The sequence below is a fragment of the Telopea speciosissima genome, chromosome 1 (genome assembly GCF_018873765.1).
Source record: "Telopea speciosissima isolate NSW1024214 ecotype Mountain lineage chromosome 1, Tspe_v1, whole genome shotgun sequence".
NCBI lineage: Eukaryota > Viridiplantae > Streptophyta > Magnoliopsida > Proteales > Proteaceae > Telopea > Telopea speciosissima.
The window spans coordinates 65,104,014-65,126,518 of NC_057916.1; the positions used below are offsets into that span (position 1 = coordinate 65,104,014).

The 22,505-nt window shown below is 39.6% G+C and overlaps 1 protein-coding gene across 2 annotated transcripts in view; it reads left to right on the forward strand.

The window, feature by feature from the left end:
- The window catches only part of LOC122670556 (ATP-dependent DNA helicase SRS2-like protein At4g25120), a 56,563-nt gene that overhangs the window by 14,863 nt on the left and 19,195 nt on the right, over nt 1-22,505 (forward strand). The window contains exons 15-24 of one of the 2 annotated variants that reach the window (XM_043867490.1): nt 2,250-2,316; nt 2,745-2,795; nt 7,525-7,602; nt 11,547-11,753; nt 11,859-11,897; nt 12,277-12,348; nt 12,451-12,537; nt 12,620-12,676; nt 15,077-15,273; nt 15,379-15,472. In XM_043867490.1, the coding sequence (XP_043723425.1) occupies nt 2,250-2,316; nt 2,745-2,795; nt 7,525-7,602; nt 11,547-11,753; nt 11,859-11,897; nt 12,277-12,348; nt 12,451-12,537; nt 12,620-12,676; nt 15,077-15,273; nt 15,379-15,472 (949 nt within the window). The remainder of the gene's footprint in view (nt 1-2,249; nt 2,317-2,744; nt 2,796-7,524; nt 7,603-11,546; nt 11,754-11,858; nt 11,898-12,276; nt 12,349-12,450; nt 12,538-12,619; nt 12,677-15,076; nt 15,274-15,378; nt 15,473-22,505) is intronic. The other variant, XM_043867499.1, reaches the window with a different exon arrangement.

Here is a 22,505-nt window from a genome sequence, read left to right on the forward strand (position 1 = left end):
AACCCAATTCAGTCCTAAGCTAAAGGATTGATATGAATTTCACCAAATCCCCATGTCATTATGCATGTATATTAATTTTGATAAAGTAGCTTTTCTTGATGGACCACTAGTTATGTTCAAAGCTGGTATATTTGTTCCAGTTTCTATGATTAGTATATATATGAATGTGAACTGGTATTTCTGATAGATGTAACAGAGGTCTGGTGGATTGAAAGGATCATGGCCTAATAGCACAAAACAAGGGTTTGATGACAGGTTGAATAAGGTTGGGTTGGGGCTTGGGATACCCAGATGTGTGTGTTACACACCCATTGAGGAGTTGCGAACATCTTCTCAGCTGTTGATTGATTCAAACCCCTGGTTGACCTTATTGACTTAGTAATGTAGCTCTAGATAGGCAAGGACCTACTAGAGGCCAAATATCCAGGATCTAATGATAAAGGAACCAAGGGTCTGCTGGTTCTGCAGTTGCAATAAGGCAGAATTGAAGGTTAGGTCAATTTCTAGGGTTTAGGTTAGAATAATAGGTGAGTGTGATAGATGATAAAGCTAGGCAGGTCTAGGGGAAGCTAATGGTATAGGTTTGATGTTGTTTGAGTTAGAAAACAAAAATCAGAAAATTAGGGTTAGGGTTTCGGATTTGGGAATTAGGGAAAGAGTTAGATTTAGGGTTTGGGGTGGGGGTTTGGACTAGGGCTTCTAGCCGAGAGTTAGGGGCAGTGGGATGAAGGTTCGGCTGTAGTAGGGAGGGGTTCTGATGGTTAGATTGTTCTAGACAGAAATTTAGGGCTTTCGGGGTTTTACAGAGACAATGTGGATTAGGGTTTGAGTGGGAGAATGGGGCTGCAAGTTGGACCGAGTATTCTGGGCAGTGAGGGGGTGACTCGAGTGTAGTTTGATTAGGTTTTGATGGCTGGAAGTATAGGATCTGTGATTTAGGGTTTGGGTCTTAATGAGATTCAAATAAAATAAAAGGAGATCAACTGGGGGAAGGGATTAGGGGATTAGGGGATTAGAAACAGAAATTGAATGTCAATCTACAGCAGACTCCTCTGGCAGCAAGCTTGAGCAAGGAGAAGGATAGAACCACCTTCAATTGGAGATCCTCCCGGCCGTCTCGGCGCAAGGAGTCATAGGAGATCCACCTACCCTTTCCACCTTGATAGAACCACAAGGATGCAACACTCTTTGAGGAGCAAAACAGCAGCAACAGTGGCGGCAATATTCAATCACGATTTTTTTTTTTTTAGGGAGGCTGATCCTCTTTTGATTTGTTATTAATATATATAATGAGGCCAAAGGCCAAAATACGATTCATCCTTGGCATAGAATTCCTTGGCTGAATAAAAGTACAACTTAATCTCCCTTCTAAAATTGTGGAAGGGAGAGAATTCCAATTTAAAACATCTAATTAAGAAGATTCCTATGTAGCCAATAGGATTTAAGACCCTATTAGCCAATAGGATCATTTCACTTAAATTGAACCAATTGGATGCAACCCATTTGAACCGGTTCAATGAAAAACATAAAAATAAAACTAAGTATAGAAAATGTAAATAAATACTAAGCAAACTAAGTAAGTATGGGGGCCAAGGGCCAACCCTAACTAACTACTCAATGGGCCCCACATGGGAGTGGGGCTGGTTCTTCTTCTTCCTACGGATGTGGCTCTTTGATGCTGCATCACTTAGTCTTATGCCTAAACCTCACTGTATGGAGGACTCCTTTCAGGTCATCACTGTTGTTGGCCAGGGAAGACCTGCATTGAAATGTTTCGATAATAGATGCGTATCAAGAAACTACCTTACTAAAAGATTCCTCATACGCTTTTCTGTCATATTAATCATGAAAGATAACTGTCATACCAAACAACTTATATCTGCCACCCCATGTAAGTCATACCATGCACTTGGTCCAGATATAGTGGTTTGTCCATTAGTGTAGTATCGTCAAAGGACAAATAAAAGTACTCTTATGGTGTACTACTTCCCAGTTGAATCTCTAAGAAATTTCTATGATGAAAGCTTTGGGGTTCCTGATGCTCTGATAAAATTTGTTCTTCTGATTCTTTTGTGGAATCAGAATATGGTCTACTACTAGATATTAAGAGCTTTCTTGGGTTCGACGTTTTAGTATAGCAAATGGATTTGATTCTTTTACCCTTGCTAGATGCTAAGCTTGCTATGTTATATTGCTAGCATCTTCTATTTGATTGATGCTCAAGTTAAATTGTTTCTGAATGATCACAGGAGTCAACTTTGCCAAGGACGTAAGGTTTTGTCTACACTAGAAATGATATCAAAACTCGTTCACAGGGTAAGAAATGTAATTTCCTAATTTTTGGAAACATGAGTTTTGGACTCAATGGTATTAATTTATAGATCTTACGTGTTATTTTGCCCCCCCCCCCCAAAAAAAAAAAAAACAAAAAAGAAAGAAAAATATCCTGCTGTCCTTTATTTTACACTTCGGTATAAGGTTCAATTTGCAGTGAATCACTCAAGGAGTTGCAATGCTCGAGAAACATGAAGACTAGACTTGTTTATATGCTATTTTGGCCCTCGAGATTGTATTCCTTTGGCTGAGGCAGATAATGTTAGGTGGGAAAGCTATAATGGCACACCTAGCCTGATCTGGTATATAACCTCCTAGGGGAGGTTCTTGTCCTACAACCATTTTCTTGTCAATTAAGACATTTCTTCTATTGCATCATAGGAAATTCTTATTCATCATTGGATTTACAGGAACAATCAATTTCAGTTGTCATAACTTCAGTGGCGAACATGTTGCCTCAGGTTTGCATCCTTGTTTACTACACCACTCACTTAGAACTATAATGTACTGTAAAAGTTATCTTAGTTTTTTTTTTAGCACGTGTGTTAGAAACTTTTTTTGTTTGCTGTTTATTTGGGGCCATGATTCCATGACCTAAAGTGTATTGTTCAAGTCAAGGAATAAAAATATGTCAAAAGGTTCTTTGCGTGACCCAAGTAGAAAGGGGTTCCCAGGTGACCCACGTAGTTGTACCACATGGAAGGATATTTGGTATTCCGAGTCTCTGTCCGTTGGATTGATAAAGCATGGTCTGATTGGCATGTATCAATATCAAAGCCTAATTCAATCATACACTCTCATGTATTGGCATGCATCCCATTGCTAGTCCATGCATTAATATGCACCCTCTTGGTAGTCCTGAATTTTTAAAGCTCTATTTTGCCATGTGGTTGACTTTGTTTGGGCTGAAATTTGACATGTGAGCAGGGGACGTTGGGGATCTATTGTTAGCATGCATATAGTGAGGGTACTATGGAAATAAGCATATATTTGTCTTTTAGGGGTATTTACATGCTAATACAGGGGTATTTAAGTAAATTTTCTATCTATTTTAAGTTAATAAATACAGTGGAGCGGTATCAACCTCAACCCCCTAAATTTCTTGCGCAACTTCTTCTTATTCTTCTTCTTTTCTCCTTGTCCTCTTTTCTCCTCTTCCTTCTCTCCTTGCCTTTGCTGTTTCAGAATATTATAAGTGTGGACTTGGTATTTGAGCAGGTTTTAGAGTTGACCAGCAACCACTCTCTTCCTTTTTTCTTCTTGACTTGGAACCCTACGATAGTAGAGTTAGAATCAATGAATGGATTGATTCAAGCAATAGAAAAAGATTCACAGCAAGGGAAAGAGGAAGAAGACAAGAGAAGAGAGAAAGAAGATGACAGTTGAGAGAGAATCGATTGTGAGGGATAGTCTTCTTCACTCACCTATTTCCTTCATTAACATATTCTTGTAATTACATATGTCTCCCTAGGAAGGTAAAAGTAAAAAAAAAAGAACACAAGACAAAATTACAACGTAACATGACTTATAACAAGACAGTGTAATGTAGTCCTAGGTGGATAGGAGACCAGCTAGGAACCAATACTACAGGATCTGCTATGAACAGGCAGTCCGATTGGGGCAGAATAAGGATTTAGGTCAAAATTAGGGTTAGGGTTAGGTTAGGGTTTGAGAGTATTGTTATGCTAGGCAGGTGTAGGGGAGTCTATCAGTGAAGGTCCAGTGATGGTTTGATAAGCGGAAGTGTGAAAACTAGAATGGCAGCAAGTTAGGGTTTCGGGTTTTTGAAAAGAGTGAACTGAGGGAATCTAGGGTTTAGAGGGGGGGAATTAGGGCAAGGGCCAAGATTTGAAGGTCTGATAATGGTTGGATGATGCTGGACTGTAAATTAGGGTTTTAGGGTTTAATGGGGTAATAGAGGATCTAGGGTTTTGTTGGATAAAAGGGGGCAGAGGTCTGGATCGAGTGGAGGGGTTGTGTTGGTGATGCTGTGGTTTGAATTTGATGTAATTCTAATGGAGGGTTAGCTCTGGGCAGAATTTGGAGTGTGGAAAATAGTAAAATTGAAAGGGGAAGGTTAGGGTTGGATTGTAGAAGGATGAGAAGAAGAAGCAAGGGGTTGGGGATGTCTCAAACTTTCTTGCAGTTGCAGAGAATAATCGGCGGCAGCGGAACCTTGAATAAAAATTGAAACTTGCAAAGAAAAACTTGAAGGAGAGCTTGTACGAACCATCCAGGCTTCACACCGTAAGGTGTCGATTGGATCACACACCAGTCCCACATGCTTTGATCAGACACAAAGCAATCTTCACAGTGGAAGAGAAGCAGCAGCAGCTTGCACAAGGCAAAGTTTAATTTTCAAAGTGGAGAGTAATGAGCTCCACGATTCTAGTGATTTAAATAATGACTTATAGCCTTACACCTATTTAGCCTAGGAGTCTAAAATACCCCTAGCCGACTTAAACTAATCCACACTCCTCTCTAAATTGTGGGAGTGTGGTGTGGACCCCCAAAAAAAGAAAATTACATAATAAAAAAGGGGATATTTTTTTTTGGTTGAAAAAAGGGGATGACTTAAGTCACTTAAATTGAACCATTGGTTCAACCAGGTTGGGCCAGTTCAATTTAAAAACATAAAAACTCTTAAAAAAAAAACTAAGTATGGATCCACGACTACAGCTTCTTGTTGTTCTTCTTCCTGCAGATGTAGTGCTTCAATTTTGCATCACAGTGACCAAAGTACCCTTTACAATATAAACTCTAACACTCCCCCTCAAGCTGGAGAATAGATGTCATGCATTCCCAACTTGCATAGGAGGAAAATAGGAATGAGGCCCTTTGAAAAGACTATCGGAATGAGGCCCTTTGATGAAAAGACATGCCGTCGGTCATGTTGCACGGATTATGAGTAATACTTATAGCCATATAAGTTCCACACAATTCCCAAATCTTGAAGCCCGTAGCTCATATAAGTTCACACATCCAGCCATGGCTCTAAATTCTGCCTCAAGCTGGATCTAGCTACAATGTTTGTTTTTTACTCCTCCATATAACTAAATTACCACCCACAAAGGTACAATACCCAGATGTAGATCGTCTATCAAAGACTAATCCAGCCCAATCAGCATCAATGTAACCCTCTATCCTCAAATGATTATACCTGGCATATAGAAGGCCTTTTTCTGGAGAAGATTACAAGTACTTGTCGATGCGATAAACAACATCCAAGTGCCCACTCTTGGGAGCATGCATGAACTGGCTCACCACTCCAACTGCATAAGTGATGTCTGGTCTAGTCAAGGAGAGATAGGTCAGCTTCCCAACTAATCTCTGGTACTTACCTGCATCCATAAGAGGAGAACCACACTCGTCACCAAGCTTGTGATTTGGATCAATTGGGGAGTTTGGTAGTTTACACCCCAATATTCCTGTTTCTCAGGTATTTGAATCCTTAACTAGACCTAACAATTTGAACATTGAGGGATATAGAAAAAACAAGAACCTGCAACGATGCATAAAAGAATGTAAATCGCAAACAACACTCACACATTCACGCTCAAAGATTTATGTGGTTCGGTAAGATTGCCTACGTCCACGGTGAGATAAGATCTGCTTTAGTATCCATGGAAATTAGGGTTACAGTCCCTCGTCCTCATACATCTCTCAGATTGCTTGCAGAGTGAAACCCTCATTGCAAGTATATATCAAAACCCTATATAAGAAATTTATTGAAATACCCATATAGCCCTAGCGGCCCTTTAGAATCAGGCCACTTATGCAAGAAACGAAAATACAAGACATCGATCCCAATAGGATACACTGATGCCGATTGGACAAGCTCTATTTTTTGATAGAAGGTCTACATTAGGATACTACACATCTGTAAGTGGGAACCTGGTACTAGGAGAAGCAAAAAACAATATGTTGTGTCAAGCGCAAAAATAGAGTATAGACCATGGCACATAGAGTCTGTGAGCTCCTATGGTTGATGAAATTAGTTAATGAACTGGGGTTTAAAAGTAAGGGCTCCATGCAGTTGTATTGTGATAACAAGGCTACCATTAGCGTAGCTTATAACCCGATGCAACATAATCGTACAAAGTACATTAAAGTTGATTGTCATTTCATCAAAGAGAAAATTGGTTCCTGCTACATTTGCACTCCTTTAGTGAAGATAGATAAGTTGGTTGACGTGTTAACCAAAGGAATCAATTTACTGCAGTTTCATACCCTCTTGAGCAAGCTGAGCATGTATGACATTTATTCTCTAGCTTAAGGGGGAGTGTTAGGAAACATATAGTAAGGGTACTATGGGAAATAAGCATATAGTTGTCTTCTAGGGGTATTTACATTTTAGTACTGGAATATTTATATAAACTTGTTCTATATTTCAAGTTAGTAAATATAGGGGTGAGGTTTTGACCACAACCTCCTAACTTTCTTACACAACTTCTTCTTCTCTCCTCTTTCTGCTCCTCTTCCTTCTCTCCTTGCCTTCCTTTGCTGTTTCAGCATATTATAAGTGTGAAATTCTAAGTTTGAACTGTCCACAAAGTTTGGGCCTTGTCTGAACTTTCTAGGTGGCAGATATTTGGGCTGTGCACAAAGCCTCTTGGTGGACTGTCTAAGAAACCATAGCTGTAATAATATTTTCAGATTGACAACAAAGACCAATGGAAGTGGGGCTTGAGATTACTATGTAATGCACATTGAGGAAATGTCCTCCTTCAGGTAAGATATAAGCAAGAAAAATAAGGAAGTACAATGCCCAAGATATTCTCATCAGATCACTTAGATATCGTGCTTTAGTCCTAAAAATGTTTTGGGAATGACAGGTTTGCTCCTTTAAGACACATTGACTCATGATCAAACTTGAAGATTCTTGAGTTTTGCTACGACTTCTAAGCTAACTGGCTCACTCTTTGACAGGGACATAGGTAAATCTGAGACATTGGGCAACTTGGTCAAATTACAACTTAGTTCTTCAACATCTAGCATTTTCTAGTGGTTATCATCTTATTGTTTGTTTGGAATTGATGCTTGACTGGAAATCTTTAAACGAGTGACATCTGCACCAATTAGATCGATTCTTCAGCTCCAATATTAAGGCTTCTTACTTTAAATTCTTGCATATAATTTTACTTAAATATTAGCATACAAGTTTGTTAATGATGTAATTTCATGTTGCAGAAGTACCTTCTTGAGCAACGTGCTGTTGTAGATGTCGATGGCGGGAAACTATTGAATGAAGACAATGACCTCAGATCTGTAAGTCTAAAGTAGCTTATTTATGTGGACCACTTGAAAAAATTTGGGCAATTAAGATTTTATATCCCTATTTAGAGAGCGTAGGGATGACAGACCCTCCCAGCCAGCAACTCTTGTCAACAGTGGTATTAAACTACCAATTATCAAAGAAGATTTTCATTTCAATCGACCGACCTCAATTTGCATTGAGGAAGAAGAGAATTTAGTTAGGAAAAACTAATCCGTAGAAAAATAAAGTTTACTTTGTGGAGGTTTTACTAATCAGGGTCCAAGTTTGAATGGGGGTTGCAAGTCCCATAACAAATTGAACTTATGGTGCTAAAAGTGGAAGAACTCTAATTGGCTTTTAGGATGATTCCAGAAGAAAATAAAATTGAGTTTTGTGGTGACTAAGTTTAATAAGATTAAGGGATTCCTAAGGTTGTTGCAAGAAAGCTTTCATAGAACTATTCATGCTTTAAAATGTTGCACTTGCCATGTCATTTCCTCATTTATACCTAAACGAGGATTGCGTTACTTGTTGAGTACCTATTCCTAGATTTTGCAGGCCTCACTTAACCCATGCTGCATTAATCGTTTTCTGAGCTGTAGCAAAAAACCTATTGGAAGTGGCTCTTTTCGTACCAAAGAAGCCCATTTTTGAACAATTCAATTTTACTTTCCCATCTAGCTACTCTAGGGTTGGGGTAGGTCCTGGTGGGGAAATTATAGACACCTTTGCATACTTTGTATCTGGTGTATTTCACTTAATTTCCTCTGCAGCATTGGGCTTTGGTATTTATCATGTGTAGGAATAGTTATGGGATCATCTCTTGGGTTCACAAGTATTGGAAATCTGGGTCACCCCATGGATGCCCATGGGAACCCTATTGTAACCGAATTAAGGTTTTGTATAAATTTTTTTACCAAACCTCTCTTTTCTTATCCCATAAAAATTATGGGATCCACAAGAACAGAGAAAGTCATCTCCTTTCCGTCCCATGGAAAGAGAGATCCATCCCATAACTGAATGCATAGCGGAAAATAGATTGATTCGGGTTTCTTTCACATCCCATGATTATCAAATAATTAATGACACTTAATGTATGAAATACACATTAAGATCTGCTAACCTATAGAGCCTCAAGTGTTATTCCTCCTCCAGATAATGGTTCTTCCCCTAACGAGCCCTTCAAGAAAGCCCCAACTAGAATCTCCTTGATGCAGTAGAAGATCCTCAAGCCAAACCAGAATTTCTTCTCCAAAAACCACAGGATCCAATCCAAAAACCTAGGGTTTCCAAAACCCTAACCAATCTCACAACTCATGAGAGCAAGAGAGCAAGGGAGAAGAGAGAGGAGAGAGAGAGAGGCAGGGGCGATTTTTCCTATGGGGGAGCAAAAAATTCGTCTAGGGTGCAGTGTTCTGTGCCCCCCTTTAGTGTCTGATTAAATAAGCCACACTCCCAGTGAGAGTGACACTCTCTCTCCTGTTTGACTTAAAACCCTGATGGGCTTCTAATTAGTAAAGAAGCAGAATCTAAAAGGGAAAAAAATAATAATTAAAGTTTTAATCTATAATGGGCCTTAATTAAATATTGCATCAAGCCCATTTAAGATTAAACAAATTAATTATTAATTAGAAAATCCCAGAAATACCCCTGCATAACAATTATGCACTAACCCTCCACTAAACAACATCATCGTCATGGAATCTAGGGCATGTACACTAGTATTGCCGAACCCCATTCAATGATACATGTCCGTATCGGAGCGTCCATGTACGTGATCGGAATCCACAAAACACGATTAAACTCTGTAAACAAAAACAATAAATATAATGTATCATTTTATGTGAAAATATGTTTTGCAAAACCATTTACAAAACTGTACAGGGTCCTGATTCTTATCCGACCATCCACAGACTAACTCCCCTTGATGTTCCTGAATCGAGCAATGGAGACCATGTTGAGTGACTCTTTCACTCACATAATATTTACGCATTCCCAGAACACCGGCTTTAGTTCTCTTGAACCACAGTCATTGGTGAACCAAAGAATACGTTCACATAATGCAATGATAAGGCCCTCTCAGGTACAGGGTTTCGGTGACACATGTCTATCCCAAACCTACATCTGACAATAGTACATGAGGGAATCGACAAAATAAGATTCTTCGCGAATACACACCCATGTGCGTATTCGCATTCATATCCTGACATCAACATGCCTAGGCATACCCAATGCGACGACCATATGATAAGGGTTACCCAGCCCAAACCCTATTCGTGACTACCAATTTAAAGTTTAACTTATGGGCATACATTGCTCAAAAAGTTTATATCGCATGTGATCATATTAAACAAAATAATAAACCAGGTAGAACCGGATTGATCGGGTTTGATGGACACATATATCCAACATCATGCACTTCTCGGACCTAAGACTCTGGAAAAATCTTTTCCATTCTTTGTTTATGTATGGAAAGATAGAAATAAAATGATCACAATTTTGGGTATTCAATCTGGTTAGGCATAAGTACTTTTCTTCTAGTACTCAGGGCTCTTTATTTTTGGGGTGTATATGATAACTGGTCTCTCAGAGGAAGAGATGTAAGAAAAATTACCAACTTGGCCCTTAAGTGAAGTGTTATATTTGGTTATTTACTGAAACCTCCCTTTGGGGGAGAAGGATGGATTGTTAGTGTGGACGATTTAGAAGATATTATTGGAGGACATGTATGGTTAGGTTCCATTTGTATATTTAGTGGAATTTGGCATATCCTAACCAAACCCTTTGCATGGGCTTGCTGTTGTGCACTTGTATGGTTTGGAGAGGCTTACTTGTCTTATAGTTTAGGTACTTTATCTGTCTGTGGTGTCATTGCTTGTTGCTTTGTCTGGTTCAATAATACCACTTATCCTTGTGAGCTTTATGAGCCCACTGGGCCAGAAGCTTAAGCATTTACTTTTCTAGTTAGAGACCAACGTCTTGGGGCTAACATGGGATGCACTCAAGGACCTAATGGTTTTGGTAAATAACTAATGCGTTCCCCGACCGGAGAGGTCACTTTTGGTGGAGAAACTATGCATTTTTGGGATCTCCGTGCTCTTTGATTGGAACTTGTAAGGGATCCCAATGGCTTAGACTTGAGTAGGCTGAAAAAAGACATACAACCTTGGCAAGAACGGCGTTCCATGGAATATATGACTCATGCTCCTTTAGGTTCTTTAAATTCCATAGGTGGCGTAGCTACCGAGATCAATGCGGTCAATTATGTCTCTCCTAGAAGTTGGTTAGCCACCTCTCGTTTTGTTCTAGGATTCTTCCTCTTTGTGGGTCATTTGTGGCATGCGAGAAGGGCCTGTGAGGCTGCAGAAGGATTTGAAAAAGAAATTGATCGTGATTTTGAACCTGTTCTTTCCCGGACCCCTCTTAACTGACACAAATGCTGCATGGCTGCAACTCTGCGATTAATTTTGGCTTTATAATGATCAAAATCTGCAAAACTTCAGGACTTCTGTTGAAATATATCGAGCACATAGAGAAGAGGAGAATCTCGATCAGAATATCAAGATTCCCTCCTCCTATGTCTCCTATTTTAGTTAGGATTGTCTAGTCCTAGTTTGTTTATTCTAGTTCTATTGTAACTAGGAGTGTTTCTATTTTATCTTTCAGGTTGTAACTAGGATTCCTAACTTAGTTAGGAATTCCTCCCTTTGGTTGTAATCTAATCCATATAAATAAAGGCATGGTGAGAGAGACAGTCAAGTTCGGTCACTCTTGACTGCTCTCCTCTCTTCTACCACTTCTTCTCTCGGTTCTGGTTCTGGTTCTCTTTATTTAATTCTGTTACAACTTTTTCTTGAGTTCCAACTTTTATTTGATTTGGCTTAGTTTTGGTACTTGTCTTAATATTTTTCTTAGTTGATTAGTAGGATTGATGTTAGATACACCACAAACGCAGGTCCTTCAGTATTTATTGGATGATGTCTCTGATTTCTGGTCAACACATTTTAGTAATGAAGGAGAAAGTGACAGTAAAGAAGAAGAAAAAGGCTGCATTTATGTACTTAAGGCTTTTAATGATTATATATCTGCCAGAGAGAGTGAAAATTTTAGGTCCAGGAGACACAACAATGAAAATTCTGTCACATTGACTACAATTCATCAGGTCTTTCTCTAATAAATGGATACACAAACTCTTTCACCCAGTTTCTAATTTAATTCACCGCTTCTTTCTCTTTGTTGATATTAAGCTTTCTACTGTTTTGTGCAGTCAAAAGGATTGGAATGGGACACTGTTTTTGTAGTCAAGGTATGCTACTAAAATTGCATTTTATTGTCTTTTGATATGTCTTTCATATATTATGTACACAGCATTGGGGGGGTTCTCCTGCCTCATCTCAGCTCTGTAGCACTCACATTTTGAACAAACTAGTTTATATAAATAACATTGACAACAGATTGGAAGTCATTTTTTATCAACGAATAACTATTAATTCAATTTATTGCTGACAAAAGCATGCAAGATTTGCTTTTGAATATTTAACCCATTCATATTTCGATTTCGGCTGATGGTCAATGTCTGACTCTCATCACTGGCTTACATTTTGTCATATTATATACTTTATATGGTTTAGTTTGATGCATTTGGAACTAATGCTTGCCTTCAACACCATAATCGTTTGGTATAGGCAAATGAAACTGAGATTCCTTTGTTGCATGAGTTTAATGGTGTTGTTAACGAAAATGAGACCTCTCTTGAGGTAAGCTCTCGTCTTCACAAATTAAGTTGTATTTTAGTCTGCACCAGTTCCTTTTACTAAATATTTCACTTATCTAGGCTCCTGACTCTTTTAACTTCTTAGGAGGAACGACGTTTGTTGTATGTGGCAATGACTCGTGCTCGGAAGAAACTCTACATTTTATATGTTATTATGAATTCAAATTGGCAGGTTAGATATGAATTAATTACTTATATTTTCTTCTGCTTCTCTCTACGCTTGGTTTGCGAAGTAACAAATTTTGGCGTTCCAGTTGCTTCAACCCTCACGTTTTCTTAAAGAAATTCCAGAACATCTCCGGGAGGTCCAGGTTTGGTTCACTGTTCCATTTTGTTTCTGATATTTCTTAATATTATTTCTCAATCCCTATCTTTCTTCAACCCCTAGTGCTGCTATGACCTATCATTCTAAACCTTAATTTTGTGAAAAAAATTCAGCTTCATGCTTCACTTGTCTTTCCCTGCTCTAGTAGATGGATAAACCTGTGATAGACCTACAAGGTAGTTAATAATTTTTGTCATTGAGCTTCTTTATTGGTTTTGCTCCACCACAATACCTTCCTGATTTGCCTCTAAGAAAATACCCCCCCACCAATGGTAAAGTGTAGCCGACTGAAGTACAGTTGGAAAACTCTCAATTAAAGCGGTTACTTGGACTACTCGGTCATTCAAACCAAGGTTTTAGGACTCGGTTTTGCCCATGGTTTCGATTTTGCCGAGATCTCGGCGAGTTGGTGTATTTTTTCACGTCAAGACTTCGTGGTGGGTTTCGGAGGCCATATGGCCAAGATAGGTCTTGAAACTTTGGCATCCATTCTATTTTAGGCCTTCTAAACATAATGGATACATTAGTTTTTACAAATTCAAACCCAAAATGGTACTTTGACTTTGGACCTTAGGTTGGTCACTATACCATAAGTAATACAAAATTATAATGGATGAAACAAGAATCATCATTTTCCCTAGTTTTTGTTCTTGAACTAGGGGGTTGACTTTTTATCCTTTTGGAATTTAATTTTTTAACTATTTTTATTGGATTCAAATAGGGGCTATTTGCTTATTTATGAATAATATCTCGAGTATATGAAATAACAAAATCATTTACTTAAATGATATTTGGCATAAATAAGGGCCAAGGCATTCAATACCACTAAGGTGACAACTGCCTACACCCCTCCAAAATCCACATAGACACCTAGGCAATGCCTTGACAACTATGATTGGGTTTGGTTCAACCGATATGAACCAAGTTCGAAATATGGACCGAAATCTCGGGCGAGATGGCGAGATTTCGGTCAAGATCTTGTATGTTTTATGTATCACAAATCATCTCGACTCTGTGGGCCACGAAACCGAGACAAAAGCAAGATCTCGCCGAGATCTTTTACCATGATTCTAACCATTGGATGGATGGGGAACATAGTTGTTGAGGGGGTAAAAACCAAGGCGCCACCAGAAAACTAGGCGAGATTGGGAGTCTATCTCAATCATATGGCTTACCATAGATAGTCTTTCCCGATGGAGAAATTTTTTCTAAAATTTTACATATGGTTAAATGATGGTGGACAACAGGCTCACTAAATTTGGGCCTCATCAAACACTGCCATATGGGAGATGTCTTTGGTTGGAATGCCTTCCAACTGTGCTTCAGTTGGAACCACACTCCAAAATAAAATATAACTAAATTAAGGGAGAGGGTTCCCTCCCACGCCCGTTTTCCAATGTGAGCGTCTGAGGGTTCTCCTTTGTGAATCTTCAAATAGGGGTATTTAAGGCCAGATTTGGTATGATCTCTATTTCAATTTGAATTTCGGATTGATATTATGAAATAGTCAACAAATAGATTTTTGGTCAAGAAATTGAAATTGTTTTGGTTGTATCAATAAGAAATATTTCAAGAATACAAAAAATCCATTTGGTAGTTCAATTTTTGACAATAGATTCTATATATTTCCTTGGGAAGGGTGGTGGTGGCGGGGGCGGGGCTAGGAAGAGGGTGGTGCTGGTGTTGGTGGCAGTGGGGTAGTGATGATGGTAGCGGGGTAGTCATGGTGGTGGCGGTGGCATGGAAGTGGTGGCAGTGGCAGTAGTGGTGGTAGTGGGGTGGTGGTTGTGGTGGTGGGGGTGGTGGTGGCGGTGGTGATGGTAGTGGTGGCGGTGGCAATGATGGCGGTGGGGTGGTGGTGTTGGTGGTGAGATCATTAGGAGAAGAAGAAGGGTGGTTTTTTATTTTTAACATGAAATCACTACTTTGCCCATCAAATTAACCATGTGCTTATTAAAGAGCAAGAGTAAAATCAAATGAAAAAGAAATTCTGAAACAATTCTGTAGCTGTTTCAGAATTTCTATTTCAGTTGATTTCTTTCACCGAAATAAGGTGCAAAAATCAAACCAAACAATTTCCAAAATAGAAATCATACCATATCAGGCCTAAGACATTTCACTGTTCTGAATGAACAGTGAAATGTGAGGGGGCGTGCAGTTTCAATTTTAATCTGGTGTTGTGGGGATCCTTTCCCCTAAATTAAATTGTATTTAGTATTTTAGTATGGCAAAAACCCCTGAAAGGTTAACTAATTCTACAGCCAAATGTCTATCACCACTTCACCATTTTAATGCCCAAAAGGTTAAGTGCAAAAAATTCGAGTTAATTATTTTAGGTTTTAAAAATAGCTTCATCTGTTGACTACTATCTCCTTTTTTTGTTTAGGGTGAGTTGTCTATGAAGATACAAAATATGCCTGGGAAGCATTCTGAAGTGACTGCTCAGTTAGCCATTGCAGAACCAGGATGCGAACAATCCGCTAGAACGGATTTGGTACAAGCTGATTCTGGTAATGTTCAATTTGATGAGGTTTCAGAATCAGAACTGGTTGTAGCATCTGATGGGAATAACTTTCTAAGAAGGTATTGTCTAGGATGGAATTAGTGTCTAGACATTGCCACCAATTCATGTTCAGCTTAGTTATTTGGTTTCAATTTGCTCTTGATATAACTACCACTATTACACAGGTTCAGTGTAGAGGACCGATCAATTGTCTCCCGTTTATTCCATCAATGGGCAACTAAGAAAGCATTTCAAGACCCAAAGCGGTTGCTAGACAAGGTGTTCTGTTATTATTTTTTTATTTGTTTCTGGTTTCACCAAGAAAACTTCTAGAATGTCTAAAAATTCATCAATCTGGAATCCTGTTTTTATAACCCTTTGAACTTCATTCAAAATTAATTTGTGGTTCTTAAGATCTTCATTACCTGAATTTATATCATCATTATTTACATGAAGCTATAGGACTACCGACTTTGTATGTTTTCTTTGTGTTAACAGATTTACTTGTATATTATTTTTTTGTGTCATGAAGAATGGACATTAGACTAAATACATTAAAGTGATATTGACAAGTTTGACTGGCCAAAACTTGTACAGTAAAATGGTGAAAGGATAAGGACTAATAAAGGAAATAAAAGGATTAAATTCAGAGGGAAAAGAGGGTTGTTGGTTGTGGTGTGAAGGTTTTTTTTATGGTCACTGGAGTTCTAGAGGGGTTTCTTTGCTGGATGGTTATTAGTAACCATTTGAAATTATTTGATTTGAGTTTGGGTCATTAGACAGGTAACTTTAGACCCTTAGATCATGATGATATCATGTAATGGTTTAAGTTAAAGCACGTTGCAGTAATATCCACAGATAGAGCTCTCCACATCATCTACCTATACTCGAAGGAAGTAACTTCAGATCATGAATCCACACACAGAGTAAATAGGCCGCAAAGATTAAGTATTGCAACAATGAAAAACATGTGTGCTGCAACTGTAGATGTAGGCTTCTCTAAATTCATCTCCTTGAAGCAATTTGAACCAAGAAAGGTGTAAGAGTGTAACCTAATAACCAAACACTAAGAAACAGAGAAGATCAAAGAAGGAGAGAAGAAAGAGGAGAAAGACAATAGAAGGAAGAAAAACCAAACCCAGCGATAGATTGAGTTACAATCTGTCGCTGGTGTATTTGTTAATTTATAAGCCAATAAAGGAATCATAATCAAAGTAGGAAACAACAAGGGAAACAAAATAAAACTCTAAACCACTAATCCTACTAACACTGAACTACTAACTTAATAACACACTCGCGGTTGGGACATTCCCCCCAATTCCCAACCGTGAGAATACTTTAACACTCCCCCTCAAGCTGGAGCATACAAGTCACCCATGCCCAGTTTGGAACAACACTTCCGAAAGGCAGGACTAAAAAGAGCCTTGGTAAAAAGATCAGATAACTGAACAGTCAAAGACACGAACAGAGTAACAATTAGCTTCTTTAAAACAGCATCTCGCACAAAATGGCAATCAACTTCAATATCTTTTGTCTGTTCGTGAAAAACAGGATTACTAGCGATGTAGATTGCAGCTTGATTATGACACAACATCTTCATGAGTTTAGCAACTAGAAATCCTAATTCTTGAAGAAGGGATCGCAACTGCGTAAATTCAGCAGCAGTATGAGCCATAGCTCGATATTCTGCTTAAGCACTAGAACGCGCAACAGTAGTTTTCTTTTTGCTGCACTAAGAAACAAGATTACCACCCACAAATAGGGGTGTAAATGAATAGCCGAAATCCGTTTCCGTATCCGTGTCCGTATCCGTTTAGCACTATCCGAATCCATCCGAAAGCTAAACGGATGCAGATACGGATAGGCTATAGCTATCCGAAAAGCTATATTTACATGTAAACGGATAAAATATCCGATCCGTATCCATGTCGGTATCCGTTTAGCACTATCCGAATCCGTCTGAAAGCTAATCGGATGCGGATATAGCACTATCCGAGCCGAATCCAATCCGTTTACATCCTACCCACAAAGTACAGTAAACAGTGGTAGATCTCCTATCCCCATCAGCACCAGCCTAATCCACATCCAAAAAAAAAAAAAACCCAACAATATCAACATTCTGATGAGGTCTGTAAATCAGCCCCTTACCTGGAGCACCCTTGAGATTCCGTAGAATACAACAAGCTGCTTCCCAGTGGATTTGCTTACATCGTGTTTGGTTGCGTAAATTTCTGGATGCCTGCATTGAATCAGATGTAACATCCATAGATGAGAGTATCTGTGGAGGACAGAATAACTGTTTGGTTACCCTGATTCTGAAACTCGAATCCACCATAATAACTATTTGGTTACCCTGATTCTGAAACCTGAATCTACCAGAATAACTGTTTGGTTACCCAGATTCTGAAACCTGAATCTATAAATAACTGTTTATGTCAGTTGGCCAATTTACATTTTATAAGTAAATTAATAAATATTCAAAATGTGATAAAATGCAATATGAAATAAAATTAATTATACTAATTATTTTATATTACTAATGTGTACCAATCTTTATCCTAGATATATATTACTTTTTTTAGAAGAAGTTCATCTATAGCATTTTTCTAATGAAATGAACACAAACCACGAATTGGAACCTACTCCAAAGTACACAAAGCAGGTCCAGCTGATTGTTAAGGTGAGCAAAAAATTGTATAAAACATTCCATCCATAGTAGTCTGTAATAAAGTCATACCGAAAAGTGCATGAAAAATTGAAATACATATTCACCATAGTTACCTACGGCTGCATCTAGTTGTCTTCCCATGAGGTAGCAGGAAGAGAAACTTGGTTTGGCCATGTGTTTGTTTGGTCAATGAGAGAAAGGTAGGACAACTTTCAAATTTAGAGAGAAAGCACCCCTAGTTTTTCACAACAATCATTAGGAAAGAAACCCATGAGTAGCTGAGAAAATTGAGGGATAAGATGAGAATAGTTTTTCACATCAATTCAATCTCGATGAAAGGAAAAATTATTCTCGAGTCCTAGTGGAATCGAACCACCATCCCATGGGTGTAACCCCACGTGCTCTTCCGTTTGAGCTAAAGACTCACCTATTTTAATGGCTAAGAAAACAACCATATTGGCAAATCCATTTCTTCATTGAAAATTCTGTTCAAGCTATTGTTTTCCCTTTTTCTTCATTCAAATCAGTACTAACTGTGGTGTTCAGATTGACAAAAGGGTTCAAGCTATTGTTTCCCTTTTTCTAGTGTAGGTGTGTATTAAGTAATTATTGGGAAGTGGGTACCTTTGACTCCTCTCTAGGTTTGTGTCTCACTCAACTATCAAAGAATTCACCTTATCTAACTCCTCTATAGGTTTCTCTCACTAACATTGTGACCAGGACTCTCCAGCTGCAGTCTATATTGGAGACTCCCTAACTGATTCAATTGCTAAAGAAAATAATGAAAATAAAACCCCTAAGTGTGAATGCAAGGCTGGACTTATAGAGTTTGCCAATGCACCATGGCATGTCCACAAGCTAGGAACACATAGCTGCATTGACAAATGGGAGAGGAGGATTAAATGATAGGGAGGGAGGGAGGGAGGGAGGGAGAGAAAAACCTGTTTTCTATCATTGATTGAATCCAACAGTTTATGTAACTAACAGGTAAGGAAACCAATAAAGAAAGAAAACTCTATTTCAAGAATTTCCAATATTTTCTGTTTCATATAAATTTCTAACTAAAAAATACAGCAAGAAGAAAATGAGGTCAGTGAGTGAAAAAGTGATACTATCAAACAAGTAATTTTCATATGAACCAAAAATCACTCACTACAGCAATGGAAACCATAGGCAGGATTAAACCTTGTGAGCTTAACTGTCACGCCCCTATCCCGATGTAAGATATTTTGCCACATAGGGGTATGATTGGGACAATCACACATCATCCCAACACCTACCAGGATCGTAGATACAGTGTCCTGAGCCACAGTCCACCCTGTCATCATATTATGACGACAGGAAGGAACGTACCAAAAGGAATAAATCGTTCCAATCACAAAGTTAGCGGAAGCGAAATTAAATTAAAATATGTGAAATTATAGAGCATCTGTTCTCTAATGATAACACATAGTACAATAACGATGTCCGTAACCATTCAATCTCTCCTAATAATTAAACATACAGTTTATACATGGTTGTGGAATGAATACAGAAATTAAATGATAAATAATTGCCCCAAGGGCACCACTTTTGGGTGTACATCTACATCTAAGTCACATATTGTACAACGGGGTTAACTACACTAGCTAGTGAGAGAGCAAAGGGGAATGCGCACACATCACACAATCAATATCAAACAGAATGATGCATTCTGATGTTAGATTCATTTTCCCCCTAGCACATAATTCTATCGGTCAAGTATATGCTACTGTGATAACTCGGGAGACACTAAGGGTCACTTATCCTATCGCCCCAGTGAAACCTCAATTATCACAAGGGACCTACGCCGGTAAAAGCCATCATGACCACCCAGTGGCAAACCCCAATAGCCATCACTACCCCTGTCCTGACCTCTCCCACCTCCATAGACCACAGGTGTTCAGACTATCCAACACATAAACCCATGTTGGCAAGGGTCGTAGTGTAAGGGAACAAACATCCTAGCCGCAGATATACTATATGCAAGTCCTATCGTCCCGAGAGGTATTCTGGGTGCATCAACGTCCCATTCCATCTAGTACCCGGGTACCAGCACGACACGGTACATACAGTTCAGGATGACATACAGCAGTTTTCATAATTTAAATAAATTGGGGTTTTGGTACCAGCACACCCGGTACCGTAGCTCGATACAATGGTGAGCATGCTATCACATTCATAACAATTCACATTTGGATAATAATGCAATGCGCACAATGCTTATAAATATATAATAGCATGCTTAAGATTTCATATTAATATGTATTCAAACCCAACAAATTACCCAGAACCCACTCACCTAACACGGGTGTAGCCCGGCGTGATTGGCATGAATCTCATCGAACATCGGGTGTCATCCGACATGGTTCACATGAATCTCACCGGTGCACCAATCTAGACATACAAAAGAGAATGTTAAAACAAGTATAGAAGGGTCCCATGCTAGGCCCCCAAGGTTAAAATCAAGTTTCAACCAAAACAACACGAGCAGACTCACGGGCGGTCTCAACAGAGGTGAATCCGCCCCTAACTCCGTTCAGGCCAAAAGTTAAAATAGAGCGAGCGGACCCACCAACGGAACTTCTTAGTTGAATCCGGTCGTTGATCCGTTCGATACCTGAGGCAATCATAAAAGGGAGCGGATGTGCTTCTTGGGTCCGCCCCTGCATCCGTTCGATACCTAAGACAAACCCAAGAGCAATAGGTCCCGGGCGGAGGCAAACAAAGTGAATCCGTGCCTTCGTCCGCTCAGGCTATCACACAAGGTTTACACTGGGCGGACTGACGGGCGGTACCACGATAAATGGATCCGGTCGTTCGTCCGCCGGTAGTCTTTTCCGAGATTTCAAAGAGCTGCAGCTCCAGCTTGAAGCTTGGAGCTCCTTAGCACCTCAGGGTCATTGAGGGGTGTCTAAGACTTCCTAGGGTCACTAGAGCCTAGGCTCACCTCATGGATCCTAGATCCTACAAGGTTTGGTCTCAATTAGGGTCCAAGGGTTGGGTTTCAAGTTCAAAACCAGGGATTCAATAGCCATGGCTGCAAATGCAGCACCAAGGGGTCTAAACAAGACCTAGGTCAGCTCCATTAGAGCTCCAACTAGGGACCGAACTCCACCTTGAGTCCCAAATGGAACTCTAGGTCAGTCCAAGCTCAAGGAATCTACCAAAATCAAAAGAGAAAATGGAGGAGAATCAGTTTCAGGTCTTACCTTGGTGAGATCCTCCAATGGAGAGGTGGAACCCAAGGCTAGGTGAGCCCCCTTGGCCTCCTCCCTTCCTTTCCATCTCTTCTCCTTCACCTTCTTCTTCTCCCTTCGTCCGGACAGCAAGAGAAGGAGGTGTGGGGCAGCCAGCCAGGTTGGCATAGCTCTCATCTTCTTCCCTTCCCCTCTCATTCCTCTTCCACCTCTACTTCTTCCCTTTCCTTCCTCCTCTTCCTTCTCTTGTCTCTTCTCCTCCACGATTTTGTTGGGGGGGGGGGGGGGGAGAGATAAGGGAATGAAGGGATTCTCTTATCTTTAAGGGGTAGAAGGGACTTTAGGGTGTGTTTGGTTAGGGGTCTTAGAATGTAGTTTGGTCCTTAGGCTAAAAATGGGTTTTGGGTTAGGCATTAGGCCATGTTTGGTCCAAGTCATGGCCCTTAGGTCCATTTAGTTAGTTAGGGTCTATTTGGGTTGGGTCCAAGCCTCATTAGACTTATTAGCCCTTAAGCCTTGTTTGGTCATAGTTAGATTCTAAAAACCCATTATCTCCCTAAGTTAGGCTTTGTGGGCCCCATCTGACCAATAAATGGCAGGGGTAGGGGTCCACAGGGTCCGAGAGTTCAATAAGGTGTCTGGGACATGGGCATGTGGGCCCCACAGGAAAATAACCCAAAAAGGCTAATGACAGCACGAGCGGATTCAGTAAGAGTGAGTCCGTTCGTGACTCCGGTGCTGCTGTCAAGGCCCAAACTTCAAGGAAAGTGGCGGGGCTTTGGCCCACACTTCCAAAACTTCGAGGGGATTCTTTTTATAATATTTTCAGTTCAAGGTCCTCAGCGTTGACCATGGCCATAAGGCATTACCCGTTGGGTAAGGTCTGGATTGCCCCGGGGTATAAGGGGATATTTGGGGTGCGGGTGTAACATTAACTCCATTGTGTGACAATTGATAAGTACACCCAAGATTCCATATTCAAATTCACCCATCAAATTATTCACTCCCCCCCCCCCCCAATGAGGCATGGTTAAAAAGGGCAGCAACAAAAGCAAAATTCATGACAGAATTAACAAAACCTTGTGATCATTGCATCAAGCATTTACAGAGAATTCATGCACCCTTAAACATACAATAAACAACATGTTATGAAGATGTCCACAAAACCATTATACAAAGAAGCAAGTGACCGAAACTGAACCAATTCCTAAAGAAGTGTTCAAGAATGAATTGAAGCAGAAAAGAGAAAGAACTCCAAAAGGGATCAACTTTCAATCAAACAGAATCAATATTCCCACACACAAAATTGTTCAAGAAGAGGGTAGATAGATAGAGAGAATTTGGAAGCAAGAGTTTCTAAAATTGTTATGCACTTTCCAAGAATCTTCACATGATTGAACTCATCCACCCCACCCCCCTCCATCCT